The 22,768-nt window shown below is 35.8% G+C and overlaps 1 protein-coding gene across 6 annotated transcripts in view; it reads right to left on the bottom strand.

Annotated features, from left to right (window-relative positions):
- Nucleotides 1–22,768, bottom strand: part of LOC123311813 (histone deacetylase complex subunit SAP130) — a 167,037-nt gene that overhangs the window by 1,123 nt on the left and 143,146 nt on the right. For all 6 annotated transcript variants that reach the window (XM_044895915.1, XM_044895914.1, XM_044895911.1 and 3 more), the window contains 2 exons: nt 14,240–14,433; nt 13,885–14,141 (listed from right to left, as the gene is read on the bottom strand). In XM_044895915.1, the coding sequence (XP_044751850.1) occupies nt 13,885–14,141; nt 14,240–14,433 (451 nt within the window). The remainder of the gene's footprint in view (nt 1–13,884; nt 14,142–14,239; nt 14,434–22,768) is intronic.

Raw genomic sequence — 22,768 nt, 5'->3', positions numbered from 1 at the left:
TGTCAATAATGGAGATCATTAGTTGGTTATAAAAGCAGATAATTATTGAAACAGGGCGGAATGGTGAGGCCTACGGTGATTTAATGGATTTCTGCAAGAAAACCTTGCCGTCAGAATCAATCAATAAATTGGAAAAGAAAATCAATACATGCATCCTCACTTCGGAAGGAGTTGCAAAAAGTAAAAACCCAAAAGTGTTTTTTTCTGGATTAGATGCCTACACTACATTCTGCACAGAATGACTGTAGACAAAGAATGTCTATTTTACCAATTACCGACGACGCCAAATCAATAACGCTATTAGAATCGCTGTCATTTTCATGTATGGGACAACCTCAATTTACATAAGCTTTATTCGCGTGTACACTTGGGACTGTTTCGGATCGGTCAAAAGTAGTTGAACAGCAGTGGATTGGGACGGTACACGCGAGTTCAATATGATAGTAGTAGCTAATGATATGATATGCAGGGATGGATGGACTGATTTCATGATACGTTTTCTTTTTTTTGCTATATTCGCAATATTTGAACACCAAGGATCAAAATAAACCATTATACTGCGTATGACGAAGCGCAAGTTACCCATTTTCCAGTCAGTTTGAAATTTCCGACCAAGGAAATTGATGAGAAGAGTGCATAGAGGGATGTTTCAGATGTGCTGAGGAAAATTTTCGTTTCATTCTGACACCCCTAGACCCCCAGCTCCAAGAATTAAAACGAACCGATATTCTGTCTATTAAGGACCGAATATTCCCCTTTTATTTTAGTTAGTTTATAATGGCCGGCCAAGAAAATTGATGGAAAGGGTGTATAGAGGAATGTTTCAGATGTACTAGGAAAAATTTTCGTTTCATTCTGACACCCCTAGAGCCCCAGTTCCAAGAATTAATACGAACCAATATTCTGTCTATTACGGAGCGCATGTTCCCCATTTTTTCGATAGTTCAACATGGCCGGCCAAGATAATTGATAGAAAGGGTGCATAGAGAAATGTTTCAGACGTACTAGGAAAAATTTTCGTTTCACTCTGACAACCCTAGACCCCCAGCTACAAGAATAAAACTAAAAAAAAAAAAAAAAAAAAAATGGGGAACATCCGCTCTGTAATAGACAGAATATTGGTTCGTTTTAATTCTTGGAGCTGGAGGTCTAGGGTTGTCAGAATGAAACGAAAAATGTTTCTAATACATCTGAAACATTCCTCTATGCACCCTTTCTATCAATTTTCTTGGCCGGCCATGTTAAACTATCGAAAAAAAATAGGGAACATCCTCTCCTAAATAGACAGAATATCGGTTCGTTTCAATCCTAGGAGCTGGAGGTCTAGGGTTGTCAGAATTAAACGAAAATTTTTCCTAGTACATCTGAAACATTTCTCTATACACCCTTTCTATCAATTTTCTTGGCCGGCCATTATAAACTTACTAGAAAAAAATGGGGAACATCCTCTCCGTAATAGACAGAATATCGGTTCGTTTTAATTCTTGGAGCTGGAGGTCTAGGGTTGTCATAATGAAACGAAAATTTTTCCTAGTACATCTAAAACATTCCTCTATGCACCCTTTTCATCAATTTTCTTGGCCGGCCATTTTAAATTATCGAAAAAAAAAGGGGGAACATGCGCTCCGTAATAGACAGAATATTGTTTCGTTTTAATTGTTGGAGCTGGGGGTCTAGAGGTGTCAGAATGATATGAAAATTTTCCCTGGTACATCTAAAACATTCCTCTATGCACTTTTCTCATCAATTTCTTTGGCGGGCAATTTCAAATTGACTGAAAAATGGGGAACATGCGCTTCGTCATAGGCAGTATAATGGTTTATTTTATCCTTGGAGTTCAAATATTGCGAATAGAAGAAGAGAAAAACGTATTATGAAATCAGTACTTCCTTCTCTACATATATCTTATCATTTGCTTCAGCATCCTATTCCAAATGGGGGAAAAAATTAATCGCCTGCAGCATCGATATGGTAGATACTGTATTGGCTGTGGTGGAATAGTCGTTTTGGAGCATATTTACAATCTACTCCAACAGTAATGTGATGTAACATTGATTTTTGGCTTGAGTCGTATACCATCCAATGGGTCTCCGTACAATTAACCCTCCAGGAGGTCTTCAGTCTATTCTCCAAAAGGGGTTGAATGAAGAGATTACTTATTTGTATCTTTTATAGATTTTATTCCCAGATCGTTTTGTAGGCTTTGGTTTGTTACATACCAAGGAGCCCCTGCTATCATACTGAGCATTTTTTACTGTAATGACTCCAATATTCTTATGTTGGACGGCTTAGAACATCCCCACAGTTCTATTCCGTATGTCTATACTGTTTTAAGGATACATTTATAGATTGTAACTTCATTTTCCAGGGACAGCTTCGATCTTTTGTTCAATAACCAGTAATTTTCTTCACTTTAATGACGAGTTGTCGCCGTTTCATTTTTATACGAGTTCTCCATGTTAATTTTTCATCCAAATGTAGTCCAAGGTATTTGATCTCTGACTGGGTAGGTATGGGAGCGTATTGCAGTTTTACTTGTAGGGGGTCTACCTTTTTTATTGGTGAAAGTTACCTGGGTCGACTTGGTGTTGATTTCATTGAATGAGAGTGCATCCAGATGATTTTGTAATTTTTGGGATGATAACAGTGGGTCTGCATCTGAGGTTATAATTGCTGTCGTCAGCAAATGTTACCAAGGTAGACTGGTCAGTTTGTGGGCCACTTAATGACGATGCCGATCAATTGTTCAGCCGTTTACCACTGCTCTTCCAGGAAAAGTTTGACGGTTTCAAGAAGGAAATAGAGAATAAGTATTTGTCTCAAATTGTTGAGCTGAAGAAGGGGGTGAACAACATGTCTGCCAAGTTATCATCCCCGGAAGCTGAATTGGATTCAATGAGAGATCAGATCTCTGCTCTTAATACTCGTGTACAGGTGTCCGGGATGACTGATGGAAGCTGTTCAACTGAAGATATCCTTTCTTAGCTAGAGGATCGTAGGTTACGCTCGAAAAACCTTATGTTTTAGAATGATACAAAGAAAACAACGCCAGAGGATGATAGAAAGCTTATACAGGATACGATTTCCAGTGTGTTCCCAGGAAGAAAGTTTCACATTCTAGTCCGGTTAGTGAAAAGTGCTGATGGCCACACCCCTTTAAATGTACTCTTGGATAACTCGGAGACGGAACTGAAGATTCTCACAAACCGAAGCAAGTTCCTGCCAGTTGGGGTTGAAGCAGAACGTAGAATTAATGATTTTGTTGAGCAGTTTAGCTTGTTTCGGGATTGTGTCACGGAGGCGACGAAGAATTCGCGCATTCTGAGTTTTCGGTTGACTGGCGCTGGAGGTAACTCACTACAGCTATTTTAGAGTGTGCAAATTTTTCGTTACCGAGATAAGTTGTTGTTCTAGGTGTAGGTAAGAGAAATTGTACTTAATTTTCCTTTTATGTAAATTCTAATTGTACCCATTTCCTGTGTTTAGTTTGTTGCGTTCAGCTCTAGAACGACCACAAGTAGCATTTATATTGTAACAGAATAAAGCCTAGTAAGGGAGGAATACGATTTTCTTTCATCCCCATCAACCCTTTACAGGGTGCAGTCCGACCTCACACCAAGACAATTTTGATAGTAGAAATTCCGAAGGTGAGGAATATTTAACTCTTATATATACCTAAGATAGTCTCGCAGTCAAGGAGCAAGCGGTCAAACAAGCCAACATAATTTTTGAATGTGTACTACCAAAATGTCAGGGGTTTAAGCACTAAAATCAATGATTTCTTGCATGATGCAATAGCCTCAAACTCCAATGTCATCTTGCTCACTGAAGGATGGCTTGGATGACCTTATTATGATGTTGAACTTCAGCTGTTCAACTATGATTTCTTCAGGACTGATCGAACTTCTTCATCGAGTGATAGAACTAGAGGCGATGGGTGTTTGATTGCTGTAAGGAAGAGTCTTTTTGGGCATGACGTATCACGTGTTCAGGTGTCGGTTGGAATTTGTTGGTTGTGGTGAAGGTTAAACAGCAGACATTTTTGTTTGTGTCTGTGTACAGGGTGGGCAAAATTGGTGATACCTGAACTACAACTTTTTAACCTTACGAGATAGAGGAAAATGAATGTACGATTCATGTCGTCTTTTCTTGAGAGACTAATAATGCCATCAACTGTATTCCTCTATCTTCTTTTGTTTTTGAGTTATAAGGCAAAATTTAAATTCGGGCTATTTCAACTTTAGTCATTATCTCCGTTTCTGTTTGTGCTAGGATGTTGAAATGAAGACATTATACAGACACTTTTTTGATAGCAATCCAGTGGCGTACTATGGTTTTTTCCTTCAGGTTTATTTGCTGAGCTATACCATAAAGTTGTTCTTCTTATGAAAAGAGTAGTTTAAAATGACTTAAAAGAATTGCTACTTTTTACCGTTTCAGAAATATATTATACATCTCCCTCAGTCTTTCTAAGTCATTTTAAACTACTGTTTTCATAAGAAAAAATACCTCTCTATGTTAATATGTTGAATTATTTGTCATTTATAGAATGGGTTGATGAACTTAATCCCAAAACCCACAGTGTAGACAATTTGGTTGATATATTTTCCAAATTGTTATCTGATGCAATAGAGAAATTCTTACCTTAAACAAAAATCAGGGACTCGTGTTTCTCACAATAGTTCTCTGTTGAGTTGAAGGATGCAATTTTCAGAAAGAAGTTGGCTCATAAGAAATACTAAATGTCAAATGCTTGGGACGATTACCAACATTTTTGCAGTCTCAGATCACAATGTGAAATATTAGGTAAGGAATATTATGATTGTTTTGTTTGAGAGAGTGAGGAATCTATACCTAGTAATGTAAAGAAATTTTGAAATATTCAACCCTCTTCTGTAACTTCAAATCGAATAAAGATGGTATGCATCTAATAGAGATGGTATGCGTCGAATAGAAATGTACCGGTTACATCGGAATTGCTCTGAATTGGTATTCTGCAATTCATTTCGATTTCTATCATCGAAATCGTCAGCAGAGATCGAATAGAAATGTTTCCCTGTAGAAATACCATTCCGAGATCGGAATTCTCACAGGGATCATGCGCTCTAACGGCCGTTTTCAATGAACCTATCTATCCATTGTTTCAGTTACTGAAGATAGAAAAACCATCTGATTTCGTTTCCATGATCTATCTGTAGATATATACTCCATTCACATTTATTTTAGCAATCGGTTGGCCATCAAATAATTTTCAAATAATTTAATAAGTTTTTGTAACTAGAGCGGAGTAAGGTTGGCTTTCATGAAATGTCATAACGCCGTTGCCACAACTAATATCAATTTTTATCACGAAAATGCCGAAAGTGATTGAAAAAAGACACAGGGTTTCAGGAAGTGCTATTTAGAATTCAAATAGTTATACCCTGATATTCTAAAATCCACAATACGTCAGACGGTAGCGAACATATTCAATATAAGAGAATTTATATAATGTTTCATCTGAATCTAAACGACTTATATTTCAGCTGAATATTTTCACAATCAGGAAGATTGTGAATGGAGAGGATGACAAATAATTTCCTTCTATTGGAAGACCCAAAAAAAGTGCTGGCATTTGAGAATTTTATGTTTGAGTGAATTTATGCGAAAGGTTTACTACATGGGTTTCGATTAATGTCATCGTAGAATAAGTTAATAATAGATTTTTCTAATGAACCAAATAACACAACGAAAGAAAAACTTAACCCCTTTTGTGAATCCTCGGAAATGAAATCCGGGTCTTCCTTCAACAACTCGGTGTCTTTGCTGGCCGGAAAGAGACGAATTGATCCAAAATTAATGAAAGGCTCATTTAGAGATCTGGGGACACTACTAAGATGTCTAAAAAAATGGTGCATGCACTGATTAGATTTCGTTTTTCCATATTTGGAAATAAGAGATATCTTTCGTTTTTCCCACTGTAGGTTGCACTATTTAGAAATTGACAGTTGTCAATTGATATTTGAAAATAATTTGAATATATTCCTACGACTTGCGAATGTGTTGCATTTATAAGCGATTATGGGTGAGTGAAAATGTATTAGTTTCGAGAAAGGGTGTACAACATTCATTTATTCAACATGTCGTTCAGTTTTCTCTCTGGATAATCAAGAACTACAGCTAAGAATTTGGTGTTGTTGGACTATCACCCTTTGTTGTTGGAATTTGAGGCAGAACCAAATCAGATGAACGAACATTCGGGACAGATACAGCTAAGAGTTTTATGGCAACTTCAGCGATATTTTATCAAAGGAACTGTATTTGAAAATACTTAATGTGAATTGTGAGCCTGTATTAAGAAACGGAAATACATGAATCTATTCAAGTCTGTTCTTCAAATATTCCTCACGAGAATAGTGAAAATTACGTTTCCGTCAATTGAATATATTGGATATTTCGCCATGGGCTTTATTAAAATCATGTTGAATTATCCTCCTCATGAATACAATTGGTCAAACGGAAATTATCTCGAAGAAGAATGGTAAGTACTCCTTCGAATCCTTCGATAGTGTTGAAATATCCGCAGATTCGTTTTTACAAGGAATATTTAAGTGTAATTCTCAAATATTCCTTAACATTTGACGAAATGATTCGTTGATCGATCGGGATCACAGATTACTGTAATTTGTGATCGATATCAACGCAGAACAAAATGAAACGAGAGAGTATCATTAGACTCTCTTTGATAGAACAAAGATAGAACATGGAAACAAATCTCTTATTTTCGATTTGGTCTAATGTCATTTCATTCAAAAATTGATGAGTGCATACACCATGTTTTTAGACATCTTAGAACTTAGACACTACAAATGAGTCTCTGTGCCAATTGGTTCATGTAACAACTGTTCGAATTTAATTCACTCGCACTATTGTGTCTTTAGCGAATTGAAACACTTATAAATTAACGGAATTAACGGAAATAATTCTAACTTGAAAATTAAAGAAAAATATTCGGAAGCGATTTTCAATATGAAACTATTTCGGAAGAGAGATAATTAAATATCGTAAGATCTTTCGGAGGCGTGAATGCTAACTGCTTTCTCCTCTAAAGCAAGTACGTTTTTTTCCATGTGCTGCACCTACAACAATAGTACATTTATTTAATTTAATAAATTGAACATGGGTTCCTTGAAATTGATAATCCTCATACAGATTTCATTTTACATTTAGTAAAGGAAAAGAATTCTTCGCAAGAATTTTCTAAAGGGAGTAAACATTGAAGAATTTAACATTCTTGTAATCATCTGTTAATTACTGCGGGAGGTACCCATTCCCAATCACTGCATCATATGCATTTCATCTTCGGGTTGATATTTTTGATTATACAACTGATGTAACGTATTCAAACATTAGGCAAAGAAGATAACGAACATCAACTCTCCTCAAGCTAGTGCATATTATGATATTATACTGATCTCTTGTATTTTCCATGCAAATAACTGGATTTGGTATGCTTTCAATCAGTTTTTATAAACTTCAATTATGTTCGTCACATATTTTCCACTCCATATTTCCCGAAGAGATTCAACATTGTGATAAAATACGTAATAACAGAAACTTTTACGTAGAACGGGCAACATAGCGGTGATTTAAGACCCAAAAATGTTTTGACAAGCTTCATAACCCCACATTTTCGTACTATACAGAGTGAAATGTGTGAAATTTCCATGGCCAACCGAGTGCTAAAATAAAAATGAATGGAGTGTATATAATATGTTCTTTTTATTGGGGATGAATTAAAGACTCAATTGCGTTCCTCTGTAAATATCAAAGTTTTATTTACCAATATACAAAACAATATTTTAGGTTTACCGGTAAAAATCGAAGAAATAACATTTAACGCGTTCAATTACAATCTCTTTTATCGATAACGGAATTATTTTAGAAATCAAATTTAATCCGTCACAATTATATCAAATAATACGAACTTCAAATATGACAAAGCTAGGATCAGGTAACACGACACATTCTACTTAAAAAGCGATATTCTCTTTACATCTCCCGCCTTGGAGAGAAACAATTACAAACAACAATGTATGTAATTGTTCAGTCACTAACAATCACCGGGTACAATTTCGTAATATGGTACAGATTTGACTTCCGGTATCAATTTCATAAATTGATTTGGATGTCTTTTTCAGAATTTTTTTATAATAGTTGTGTGATTTCACTGTGTTTTCAAAGGCTAATTATGTCTCTTTCAATCAATCTTGATTTCAATTCAAAGTTTCATTATATTTTTCTACACATTTCTGTGCTATAGTTATCCATGCTATTTTTTTCAGCCTTCATTTATTTTACACATAATCTTATTGACTAGAGTTTGATTTAGACGTACATTAAGTCCGTTTGAAAATGGTGCATCCATAGCAGTGAAAACCAATTTAATGTTGTCTTTCTCTAGAAAATGTTTGAATTCTTTAGAATTCATACCAGGGTATTGGTCTGTTAATACGATATCAATATCGTAAGCTGGTGTCACATTTTTTAACAGTTTTATAAAATCACTGGAGCTTTGATTTCTTGGTGGAATTATAAGCATATTGTAATATTGATCAACTCATATTTAATGTATCGATTTCTCGTTGATGATCAGACTTAGACATTGCAGTTTCACCTCTGGCCTATTTCACTGTACTCTCGCGTCTTCTCCTTAAAATTCAGTATTCCAACTTTCGCGTTTTCTGATAGAATAAAGAGGCTCTCGCAATCAATTTTCAATTGATTGCTCTATCACTGTGTAACCGTTGTGTTAATATTGAATTTTTTGAACTCCTCAACGTCTAAGTCTGACATCAAGTGACTTCTCATCTGAACTGCTTTGGACGATATCTTGTTTTTAGTTGAATAATGTCTCTCTGATTCTATAGATGTTGTTAATATTAGTTTGCTTTTACTGTATTAGCTTCATGCAGGTGACATATTCATTTTATGATTGTGAACGATATACAATAAATGTTTTTATACCATTTCCAACTCAATTATCTTTTCATACAGTCCACTACTCTTTAATTACAAAATCATAACACCCTCGATTTTGAACACATATACTTGCATATCATAGCAAGTTTTCCTTTTTGAACGTGATCCTCCAGAACCTCCAATGGTAAATTGATATTATTTCGAATGGGCGTGTTGCTGGACCTTAATATAGCATCAATCCATATTTCGATTTTCTCCTTGATTTGCTTTTATACAAATATACATTCATCACTAATTTTGTTGATGTTTTCGAATTTATTTTTGCCTTATAGAATGGCGTTATTTTATTTGTCATCTGGGTTCACCCTATGTGGCAGTAAGAATCCTGGATATTTCCATTTAGAGATTAGAGAATTATGATCTTTTTCCCTGTTTTATTCTTTTAATAGAATATTTCATTCTCTAATATGAGTTTCCTTCTCTCTAAATGTCGATTGTTGTATTGGTATTTTCTTATATCTTCAAGTTTCATTAAATTTACCACTTTTTAAAAATCGTCCTTATTTTCATAATGCTCCAAAACTGGATTTCTACCTCTTGATTCGATTTTGCTGGGTTTTATTTGATTTTGAAATTGTATTGGGATAGATAGATAGAACTCCTCATCTGTTCTAGCCTTCATGTTCATATTTTCTAGTGGTTAATGATCTGAATAGACCATAAATTCTTTTCCAATGAGCCAGTGTTGCCAATATTTCACAGCTTCTTTTATTGCTGGACATTCTAGACATATTGTCTTCTTCATTTGTGCTTCATTCAATTTTTTTGAAAAATTGGTTTTCTATCTCCGTGTTTATCTTTTTGTTTCAGCACTGCTCCCACTCCTTTGATACTCGCATCTGTGCAAATTTCTATTGGTAATTCAGGATCAAAGATTTTCAGAAATGGTTCAGAACATAACAACGCCTTAATTTTATCAAATGACTCCTGACATTCTTTGGACCATATGAATTTCACGTCCTATGAATTGTGTAATGCCTCCAGGATAATTGCACTGTGTGGTACAAATTTATGATAGAAATTTATTTTTCCTAAGAATTGACGTATATTATTTTTAGTTTCTAGAACTAGGAAGTTATTTACTGCAGTTACATTATCTTTTAGAGGCCTAATTGAATTGTTTTCTATAATATGGCCTGAATATTTTGCATAATTATTGGCAAAAGTTCATTTCGAAAATTTCAGTTTGTAACCTTTCGTTTGAATTTCCTCCAACAGTTTTGATAGATGTAATATATGTTCTTCAAAAGTTTCTGAGAAAATTAATATGTCGTCTATAAAATTCATCGCTAAACCGGAGAGTTTGTACTTTCTTATGATATTGCTCAATATCCTTTGGAAAATGGCTGGGGCAGTCATTAATCCAAATGGAAGGCATGCTCATTGAAAATGGCCTTCTTGTGTTACAAATGCTGTTTTGTATCTATCTTGCATTTTCGAAGGAATATTGACCGGCATGCTGAATTTATATCGAAAGTAGAAAAGTATTTACAATTTACAGTTTTAATCATTAGGCCCTGAATTAACGGAAACCGTGGAGATTGAGACGACAATTTTATTCAATTCTCTGAAATCCATATACAACCTTGTTTTCTTCCATCTTCTTTTTTATAGGCCAAAGTTACTGGGGCTGCAAATGGGCTATAAGATTCCTCAATCAAATTCTTCTCTAATAATTTTGATACCTGATTTTCTTATTTCTCTCCTGCTCTGGATCTATATGGACGCTTGTAACAGTATTTGTCCACCATCAAGTCAATATGAGCCTCATAGTATCTCACAGTACCGACGTCATATTTTTCTTTCGCAAAGACTTGTTTGTATTTTTCTACCAACTTATCAATTTCTGACTATTCATATGAATCTGAGTGGTTTATCACTATTTCAAATTCATCGATGTTTATATGCTCATTGAAATTGATTTCATAAAAATTGTTCGAATGCTTTTTTTCATCTTCATTTTGTTAACCTATCACATCAGGAATTTCATTTATTATACACTATCTCTTGTTCTGAATTACAACACTGTATGATCTTTAAGTCTTCATTTTGCATTAATAATAATAATAATAATGTTTATTTGCTCCCAAGAAAATTGTCACAATAACAAAATTACTACAGCATTCTATATCAAAAACAAACATTAATTTAAAATTTTTGATAAAATCCAAGCCAATTGAAAAATCATAATTAAAATTTTCATTTTCTACCACAAATATATCCATTAGTCTTTCTATGTTGTAAATTTTAATTTTAAGTGTAGCTATATACCTTCTGTTGTCTTCTCACCATTAATAGTTTTCAAGTTTACTATTTCTGCATCACTTATAATTTCTTTTGACTTAATTTTTAATAATTTGGCATTAATTAATGATACATTGGAACCTGAGTCGTAAATTCCACAAACTTCCAAAGTATCATTTAATAGTAACTTGATTTTTATTAATGGTGGCACCTCTAGTTTTTTGGATTTTTGTCATTTAATTCTATTTCCAAGGCAGTGTTATTTACAGTTCTTAAAGCTTATTTTTTATTTTCCTCTCTAAACCAGCAATGCTGATATTATCTGTAGTACCAAATCGTTTGCACCTGAATTGTTAGCAGTTCAATCTGTTTCAACTAGACCCATGAGACAGTTTGAATTGCTTACGTCGTGTTTCATAATCAAATTTAAAGTCACTTTAAGCTTGAAGCTTCCTTTACTGTAATTTTTAGTAGGGTTAGAGGAAGCTTTAAAGTTGAAGCGGCTTTAGGTTTGATTACAAAACCGGCCGTTAGGCCGGGACTGTGGACGACCAATTATGGATTCCATTCCCCGATTCCAAGAATGATGAAGCACAATAATTTTGCTCGATGCTTTGAGGATTGATATATTCAATGATGCGTTTTCGAGACTGAAAATTGATCTGCCAGTAATGATCTGTCGTTTATTGCGAATATGCCCTCATCATTTTGGTGTGTTTCCTTTTTCTGTAATGGTTATGTTCTAATTCTTTAAAATTTGTGTATTATGTATTGTATATCGTATGTATTCTTAATAAAGTGTTTTTGTAGAAGGTTTGTTGCCGTTAACTGAATAAATAAAATAAATATGACTAACTCACTTGAAGACACTATTCAAAATGGCTAAACGAAATTTCATCACTTGTGTAGAAACCGGGATAGATCTAAAAAACCAATTAAAAAATCAAAACAGCGCATGAGTTGTTTTAATAAGCGTCACATGCTACCTAACATCAGTGACGCAAAACTGTTTTGAGGGGCGGACATCTCTAGCGTGTGTATTCACTGTTCGACTCATTTACATTTTATGGTTATTGTGTCGATACATTGGTTTATTGAGAACACATTTAGAAGGAAATCACTGACTTCCTCATCCTATATATTAAAATTATAACTAGATTATGTGACCACGATTTCTATCGAAATGGTGGTAAAAACATAAACGCAGATATTTACTCTGATATGGGTCAGCGGCTGAGTGAAGTTACGATTGGTAACGTTAATGTCAGCTGATGTGCTGATATCGCTTGGCTGTTCTGCGAAAATAAAACTTATCGACCTGAGGGAACGGAACGAAATGATCTCGAATTTTTGAAAATTCACAATTCATCCCGATATTTTGCGTCCGAATGTGGGTTACGGATGGTGCTGCGAGATATGGAGAATAATTTTCTGGCTAATGGTAACTGATGAACAAGTGGGGAATGAAAACAAATATCGATTGAAATTTATTCTGGGAGGATTCTGCATCTCTTCATAAACTTTTTAGGGTTTTCACTCCCAATCTCTGAAACAAAATCAATTAAAAATGAAATCAACGATTTGCTCCTACGTAAATTCTTGCACTAATTTGTCAGGAGCAAATTAACTAGAAAAAATTGTTGCCTGACAATGAACTCAAAATAAATAACGTTGAAATAATTCTAAGTTGTAACGTTTCGGAGTCTATATCAGACTCCTTCATCAGACGAAAAATCTCTTTTTGAAAATCTTCTGAATTGTGGCTTTTGTTTGACATTAATTGTCAACACACAGAAACAGAGACTGCATAGAAACGTTACAACTTAGAATTATTTCAACGTTATTTATTTTGAGTTCATTATCAGGCAACAATTTTTTCTAGTTAATTTGCTCCTGACAAATTAGTGCAAGAATTTACGCAGGAGCAAATCGTTGATTTCATTTTTAATTGATTTTGTTTCAGAGATTGGGAGTGAAAACCCTAAAAAGTTTATGAAGAAATGAAAACAAATCCCAGGAAGTCTAAATTCATGATATTTCATCAGAAGAACAACTATAACTTGCCCTCAATTACCCTAGACAACACTGTTCTGAAACCTGTAACAAACTGTAGATACCTCGGCGTGATAATAAGCTCAACTTCAAGATGTGCATCAACTCCACCAAACAGAATACTATCATAAGAGCTAGCCACTTCAGGTCACTCACTTATATAAAGACCAAAGCATAGATACAAACACGGCATCCAACATCTACGGAATGATCTGCTGACCTTTTCGAATATGGACTTCAAATATTGGGTTTGTGCAAAAAAACTACACTGAGAATTATGAAGGTAAATGAGCAGTCTACGGAAAAAACTAAAATGAGACATCCCAACAATCCACTTCACCCTGTAATCAGTACCTATATTAACCCGCATAGAACCAGTAGTCGACAGAATACATATAATGAATAAAAAACTCACTAAAAAACAACACAACATAAACATAATTGAGCCCTTATACATAAAATGTCCCCCCTGCAAGTTCCCAGAAGGAAGTTACCATAGCGACCACTAGTTCCTAAAAAGCAGGCAAAAGAAAAATATTTTTCAGGTCGTGTAACCTTGAAACTTACAACTGCTGTTTTCTCGGCTTCTTCCTAGGACTCATTTCGAGGGCAGGTTTAACATCCTTATGATTTTCGGACTCTGTAGGCATAGTACAATCATCTTCAGCTTGACCAGGGCTAGAAGTAGCTGATATGGTTGTACTACCTCCAGAGCTATTTTCATTTTCTCTGGAATCTGGTCTCGGAGGTGGTGAGAGTGGCAGCTGATTTGCTTGTGGCCGAGAAGGAAGACTAGCCAATACATTATTGAGATTTTTGGCAACCTAAAACATCACAAAAAAAAGAGTGATTGAACTCTCAATCAAATTATAATGATTCTTCCAGGATATGTAAGAATCGTTAATTAATGAATGGCCATTACCTTCACAGAGTTGCCTTCGTGGTCACGTTTTCTTAGAATACTGGGTCTAGGTGAAGCTGTTGTTCTGTTGATTAGGGGAGTTTGTTGAACTGTTTGATCTTGGTTGAAGTCAGAATTGAAGTGTTGTTGATTTCGACTCTGTTCTACTACCATAACAGAATTGTAGCGCATCGTTTGTTGGTTGGTAACCATACCTTGAAATATTTCAAGATTTAATTGAGTTCTTTATAGGTATTGTTATGAGGTGGATGATATTTTATTTCAAAGAGAAGTGAACGAATATTTTTTGTGATATTAATTAACATTTATTTAATTAAAATTAGTTGCGGCCACTTTTGACTACCTCTCTACTCTTATATTCTAATGAGTCTAATCAGTTATGTATAAACCTGTATGTAACTTAGTATTTTTGAGTGCTCAATGCAGAAAAGTTGAAGAACTCCGAAAAATTTGTTACACAATGAAAATGGTGGAATACCTGCAATGTTCGTGATTTTTTTCTCGGTTCTCAATTTGAATATTTTATTTTGAATAAACATAATTTTTGAAGAATTTCTGTGAATAAATGTTTTCATAAATCGAACACAACTTTTTCTTTACATATGTCTACAGCGAAAAAAAATTTCACCTGAAATTGTTGAAATTTTTCAGGATTGTACTTCCTCTCATACCTAACACGAGTATGAGAATCGAAAATATTAAACGGTTTCTTGACTACAGCCGTATAAATATCTCTTTTGGGACCACTCTCATAAGTCAAAAATAAATAAATGGCTGGCTGGTCTTCGAGAGTCGAAATCTTTACATTAGGCTGTCGAAACATTCTAGATGATAATATCAATTTCATAGAAATTTTTTTGAGAGTCGAACTCTCGGCTGTGGAATGTAAATTGTAATTAATAGAATTTAACAGTGCACTCAAATTTGACACAATCTTACTTTGAGTGAAACGAATTTGAATTGAGTGGAGATTCTATCAAGGACAAAAATAATAATATGCTTGAAGCACATTATGGGGCGAACTGCTCAGAGAGGAATGTGAAGGAAATTTGCGGCTGTTACTCCAATAATTTTCCAGATATAAATGACATTGCATTATTGCAGAAATATTTACGAATGATTCCATATTTCACAAACGCGAGAAAGAACACTTTAGTTGAAAAATTGTTGTATAATACATTCTCAAAAATATTCTCATTTCTCCGAATACACTTTCTCGCTCTTTTTGCCTTCTTTAAGTGAGTGATTCCAAACGAGACATTTGGACGGCTGCGGCTCCAGTAAAGAAACCGTTTAATGTCTTTCGATTCCGTTTTCATATTCGTGTTAGGTATAAGAGGAAGTACAATCTTGAAAAATTTCAACAATTTCCTGTCAATTTTTTTCACTGTGGACATGTAAGAAAAAAGTTGTGTTCGATTTATGAAAAAAAATTTTACAGAAATTCTTCGGAAATTGTGCTTATTCAGACAATAATATTCGAATTGGGAATCTAGAAAAAAATCACGAACATTGCAGGTTGGCCGCCATTTTGTAAAGAATTTTTCGGAGTTCTTCACCTTTTCTGAATTGAGCACTCAAAAATATTCAGATGTGACCAGAAACCGTTACTTTGAAGTTCAAAAATAATTGACCACACTAATTAGAATATTGCTTAAAGATGACGTTGGACACCCTGAGACTCGCTTATGCTTCGAAAACGGGGTATATGTCCTAAGACAAAAATGATTCTTCCGGAGTAATTTACTGACCATATATGTTTGTCCAGTTTATGATGAAACACCCTGTATACTTAAAGTCTAAGTAAACTTAAAATCTAAAATTTTTTATTTTCGGCTGGCCAAAAACCGTTTAAGGGATTAAGGAGTAAGTTCGGTAACTAATGTTACGTTTTATACTCATCCGTAAACTTATTCCAGTGGCTAGAAAATCTCCACCTTCCTTAAGTTTAAGGTAAGGGAATAATTTAAATGTTAGGGCAGCCAATTGGATACAAGTAAGATTCATGCGGCATGCGCTATGCAATGTGTCATGATTAAAATGAAAAAAAAAATTCAAGATGGCTGTTACGTGCAGTAGGTGTTTAAAATCGATAAGTCGTTATGACGATTCAATACAATGCTCTAATAATAGTTCTCATCTTTTTCATACACAGTGTGTTAATATAACAGTGGACAAACTGGAGGATTTGAAAAAATCCGGAACAATTAAGTCTTGGTTCTGTGGAGAATGTTTACCAACCGACATAACCTCTCAAGTGGATTCCGTTGAAGAGAATTGTTCAGAAGTGGGACCATTATCGGCTGAATCTGTCCATTGCATTAGGGAGATCATTGCCAAATCAATCAGTGATCTGTTTACGACTGTAATGGAGAATCTAAAACTTGAGATTTCTAATCTTCGATGTGAAGTCTCGAGCTTAAAAGAACAAAATACAAAATTGATCAAATACATCGAAAATGCTGAAAATAAAGCATCATATACTGAAGTCAAAAAGATTTCTGAACTGGAAAAAACAAACCTACAAGTGGAGGAGATATCTAATAAATCTTCTGAAGGACGCGAAAGAACAAGATCTGTTAAGAATTCCGAAGAAATTAGAAAAAAAACTCGGGAAGTAACTGCTACTGCTAATCCCAAACCTAAAAGTAATAAAACAACAGCTATCAATGGATCTGCCGTGGGTCGGCCTATGTTGGAAGAATCTCAAGCTGTCACGGCGTTGACCACTGATGGTTGCAATGATGGTTTCACTGTAGTTCAAAAGGGGAGAAAATCTAACCGATCCAACAGAGGGATATTGGGTACATGTAAGAGTGATCAAATAGGTATTGAGTCTGCTCCTAAATTGAAACACCTGCATGTCTGTAATCTACATCCCACCTTGGAAGAAACTTCAATTGTTAAATACCTGAATAACTGTGGTATATCTGATATCAAGTGTTTTAAACTGAAGTCAAACAGGCCGGAGGAATATTCTTCCTTTAAGATATCGGTTCCTGAATCTGACTTCCTAGAACTGAAGAATCCAGAAATATGGCCAGAGGGGGTTCGTTTGAATGATTTTTTATTTCGTCTAGAGAGGAAGGAAAAAATAACTTAAGTAAAAATATATACACCTTGATACACCAAAATTTGCAATCCATAGGAAATTCCTTCAACAAATTGGAAATGTTTGCAAACAGTGTTGACGCTTCGTTTGTGACAGTTACGGAACATTGGAGGAGTGAAGAAGAACTACCGCATTATAGGCTACAAAATTATGAACTAATATCGGCGTTCAATCGTGTGAGTGGTGCTCATGGAGGATGTGCGATCTTCAGTAGGAAAGGTATAAATTGCAAGGTGCGCGCTGGGCTTGTCGATTCTGTCCAATATGTATTCGAGTGTAGCGCGATTGAAGCATTTTTTGACAGTTTCAAGGTTGTTATTGTTTGCATATATCGCTCATGTACTGGTAGAGCATCTGACGTTGAAATTTTCTTCGAGAATTTGCACAACATACTTGATAAACTCACAAGAGAATCGACTAAATACATAATTTCAGGTGATTTCAACATCGATGTTCTCTCACAAAATAATTTTTCTGACAAGTTTATATCTATTCTTGAAAGTTTCGGTGCTGGGTTAATGATTCATGAACCAACAAGGGTGACTTCGAGGGGTGAACCGGTCATGAAAATGTTGTACACCACAATTCAGACAATTCACGCAATTCCTATGATATCATATGAAACAATTCAGACAATTCCAACAATTCACACAATTCATACCAATTCAACACAATTCAATACAATTCATGGCATATTTCAGAGTAAGTCTCAAATATTCGAAGTTTTGTCACATCATACTATACTTATTCAGACTAAGGTCCGGTTACACGAAGCTAGATCGGGAATCAACGCTTTATTGGCGAATATGATGAAACAACATTGACATGTTTGCAATCGATTTCAACAACAATATGAAACTGAAGAGGTGAACTGCCAGGAATTGTTGAGAATGATCGTGAATTGACAGGAAATGTTTTTAATTGTCATGAAATGTTGTGTATTGCCGTAAATTGTCGAACAATTCACGAATTGTTTGAAAATTCTTAGGAGTTTTGTGGAATTGTTATGAATTCCAAATATTTTTTTTATTATTAGGCCATGCGCTCACGTGAAAGCTTTAGTTCTGCAAGTTTCTAGTCGCAGAAATAAGTAGTATCTTTGAGTTAATACTCAAGGGTAGTATGCACGAACCATATACTGGATGCATGTCCAGGTGTATGCACATTTTTTATCCATCCCCAAACATGGTAATCTAAGTGCGTTAGATCGGGTTGACGTGGTGGCCGTGGAACCAGACATTTTGTTTTTACTTTAGTAAACAGTGGAAAAAAATAAGATGTGTAAATGAGAATTACGGACTTTTACTATTATTCATTATTTAATTATTTGAAAATTAGATAAATAATTAGAACTGAAAGTTACTACTAGATATACCTGATGATGATGACTGTGAGTTATAATAAATAAAGAAGTTAACGGCATGCATGAATTATTGAATTCTGAAAAAGTACACCTCCGGGCAGGATTCGAACTAGCGGCCCTCTTGATTTCCTGCAGATGTCGCTAAATGTCGACGATGCCATGAGTAATGGGTAAAAAGGATTTTGATGATCACTGAAAGTGAATGTTCCTTACCACCTAACAAACTCTCACCCTTGCAAACATCGAAACGTTCGCAAGGAGACACCTACTTACAAATGGATTCTGGTTCAGTATAGGTCCGTCAACGCAGAAGGAGGCCGTGAACTCTGGTAGCTCGGTTGATAAGAGCACTTGACCGGTAATGAAGAGGGTCGCGGGTTCGAATCCTATCCGGAGGTGTACTTTTTCAGAATTCAATAATTGTCAGCATGCCGTAAACTTCTTCATTCATTGTAAAAATCATAATTCAATTTGGGTTCCCGTTTAAAGTTTTTAACGACGTTTTTAATTAAAATTTGGCCTGTTTTTTTGGATATCCTGTAGAATTCTTCCGTCAATATGTGAAGTGAAAGACGTACAACATAACTTCAATAACAAATACTGAAAATTTCATTCTAGCTTGAAAGGGCGAGTAGCTCTGATCATCTTTGTGATCGTCCCGAATAGAGAATATTTTTCCAAGAGCACAAATTCAGTTTTTATTTTTCTTCTAAAATACATCTATCGTACACGAAAAACATTACCAACCCTCAGAAAAAATTTGTCAAATAATCATCAGTCATTTTTTTGTTGTGAAACGAGCAGGTTTTTAAACTTTGAGTTAACTCACAGGTAGTAGTTTACAAACCACCACTAGTTACCAAAGATTTTGAAACTGGGCCTTAGTCTGAACTTGTCTACTGAGCGACTTAAAAACAATATATTGCGGATCGGATGCGGTACGAATATTCGCAAGTATTCATGCGGCATGGTTTATGCTGATCGTTAACTTATTCCCTTATCTGTTAAATTTTGACGTAAGCTGTAAAATTTCAGGTCTTGATTTATGCTGGGTGTAGTTTGGGGTTCAGAGTTAAAAAAAGAAAAAGAAAGAGGGTCCCTTTTCTGATCTGTGATATCATCAAAGACTCTGGCGCACATGTTAAAACTTACTATCAGTTCATAATTTCGCTCAGCTTTTTTTATTATTCAATATTTCTGACTTTAGCCTTGCGGTTTTCACAATACTCTCCAGAAGAACATTCACTTATCCCTGAATCTCAGATATCAAAAAGGAATAAGCTGCTCCACGGTCTCCTGATGTCGATCGGATCGTTCCTCTTCTCCTTGTCCCTGGTGTTCTCTTTCATGTTCTGCATTTCTCGGAACACCGTTCTTGTCGTTCCCAGTAGTACCACTTTCTGCATGACCCTATAAGTTTCTTCGGTATCAGGCCTATTGATGAAATTACAATAGGTCTTGATCTCTTTTAACTTCAGTTGTCTCCTGGTTTGTTCCTCGAGGTCTCTGTATTAAGAAATTTTGTGCCTATCTAGTAGATTGTTGTTATTTGGAATCGCCACGTTGTGCGTAATTTTTCGGTTTGTGAAAACCGTGCGCTCCCAGTACAACTTGTGATGATCATTTTCCAATACAGAATCTGGATAGTAATTGTAATAAAGAACCTTTGGGACCTGAAAAGTTGGTATTTTATAGCCAATTCTTGGTGAAGAATCTTGGCAACAGCATCATGTCTATTGTTCTCCGTGCCTGCGGACTTCTGGCATCCCCATTGATGTGCTGGATGGTTTCATGTGTCGCACAGCCATAACGACAGCTATCGTCCGCCATCTGAGGTACTTGGCGATATATTTCATATAGTTCCTTGTTGGGATCACTTAATCTTGGATGGCAATGATGAAACCCTCTGTCTCAGGAAACAACTTTCCGGGAGAAAACCAGTAGTTCGACGCAGATATGTCGACATAATTTTGGTTGATCTCGTTCTGGTATCTCCCATGTTAAGGTTTGCCAATCAGTTTCTGCAATTTGTTTTCTGCAGTGTTCGACGAAATCTATGTGATTCTGCTGCAGCCTTCATGGAGTAGAATTATCGGTGTTCGATCGTGAATTGGGTTACCTGACTCCGTTTCGTCAGGCGCCGACGTCATGCAGAAGAAACACATACTTGGTCGTCTGTCAATCACGACAATTAATTCGTATCATTGCCGGACGCCGAAACCTTTCTCCCAAACACCTAAAGTAATCTTCTTATATATCGCCGAAATCATCGCACCATTTGTCATCTCTGTATATTGAGTGAATCAAAGCGATATTGAGCAACTTTAAGTGAAGTGCCGGGTGTTCTTTCAGCCCTTATCGTGCCACGAATTTAAGTGCAGAAGGAGGTTTAGTTCCGTGTTTCCCTTCCCTTAGGAGCCCCCTTTCTCCTACCAGACCAGTGGAGATTCGTCTGAGTTTCGACTTAAGCCAGTTGGGGTAGGTAAGAGCATTTTCACCTGTTCAGTTGCTCAATGTCAATAAATCATCTGAAGTTGATCGCAAACTCATTTGCGATGAATTAATCGGCATGACGAACTGCTTGATGAAGTAGCCTTGTTCAGTAAATATTCTTGAAGTCCTTCAATTTCCTGAAATATACGGTTGGACAAATCAATAATTCCTCGACCACCAAGATGTCGTGGTAGCTCTGTTCGTTCTATTGAGCTTTTAGGGTGATGTTTCTGATGTTTCGTCGGCATTGTTCTTATTTTTCTCTGTAGGGCTGCTATTTGGTGCAAGTGGCCCAAGTGATGATACCGAATGAGTAGTTCAGCGGTGAGCAAGCGTGGGTATTAATCGCTTTGATCAGATTATTGCTGTTTAGACCAGTCTTCATTATCCTTCTTAGTCTTCTAGTGAACTCCTCAGCTAATTCTTTCATCATCTGGCTCTGATCGATCTCTCTAGCCTGTTTGATCCATTGATACGTGTCTCCCTCTTTCAATGCTTCGATTTCTGCACCTTCCTTGAGTTTGAAGGTAATGTCTTCTATTTTGCCTCTCGTTATATTGAGAAGACGACATTTGTTCAGTCCAATTTCCATTTTTATTCCTTCAGAGAATTCTGCTACCATTTTCAGCCTCCGTTCCATTTGGTTTTTAGTAGATGCAAAAAGTTTCAAATCATCCATGTAAAGGACATGATTCAGCTTCATCATAGTTCTACTGCCGCACTTGATGGCAAATCCGTAGTCCATACAATTCAATCTCTAAGACAAGGGACTTAGGGCCATGCAGAACCACAGGGGGTTTCAGCGTCTTATTGGAATAGGACCAGTTGTGATGGGGCCAGCTGCTGCTTTCATCTGTAGACTGGTGCGCCAGGATGACATGGCGTTTTCCAGGAACTGAACAATATTGGGATCTATTTTGTAAATCCTCAAGATCATCAAGAGCCATTCGTGGGGTAAGGAATTGGATGCTTTTTGTAGTCTTCATAAGCAGCATAAGGATTCCTTCGTTTACAGAATGCTTGATTGCAGATAACTGAATCTATTATTAGGCGCGCAACTAAGTTCCCGCTGTTTTTTCGATGAAAATAGAACTTCATTGTGAAAAAATATGAAATGAATCATTCAAAGTATTGTCCATTGTTAGATAAAACTTTTTTCCATCTTTCTGGTAGAGCTGGAATACCGTTACGATAAAAGTATCCATCTATTGAGACTATCCAAGAATCAAGCTATTTTTTTATGTCTTCATATGAGTGGAACTGCTGATGAACCAGACTATGTGCCGAGGACCGAGACAAGTGATAATCTGACGGCGCAATATCTGGGGAATAAGGCGGGTGGGGTAGAACTTCCCATTTGAGCATTTCCAGATAGGTTTTAACAGGTTTAGCAACGTTAGGCCGAGAGTTGTCATGCTGTAGAATCACTTTATCGCGCCTCTTCTCGTATTGTGGCCGTTTTTTGCGCAGTACTCGGCCCAATCGCATCAATTGATGTCGATATCATTCTCCAGTAATGGTTTCACTCGGTTCCAATAGCTCATAATAAATAACACCGACC

This window comes from Coccinella septempunctata, chromosome 4, assembly GCF_907165205.1.
Source record: "Coccinella septempunctata chromosome 4, icCocSept1.1, whole genome shotgun sequence".
In the NCBI taxonomy this organism is placed as follows: domain Eukaryota; kingdom Metazoa; phylum Arthropoda; class Insecta; order Coleoptera; family Coccinellidae; genus Coccinella; species Coccinella septempunctata.
This window is presented reverse-complemented; position numbering and strand designations above follow the sequence as displayed.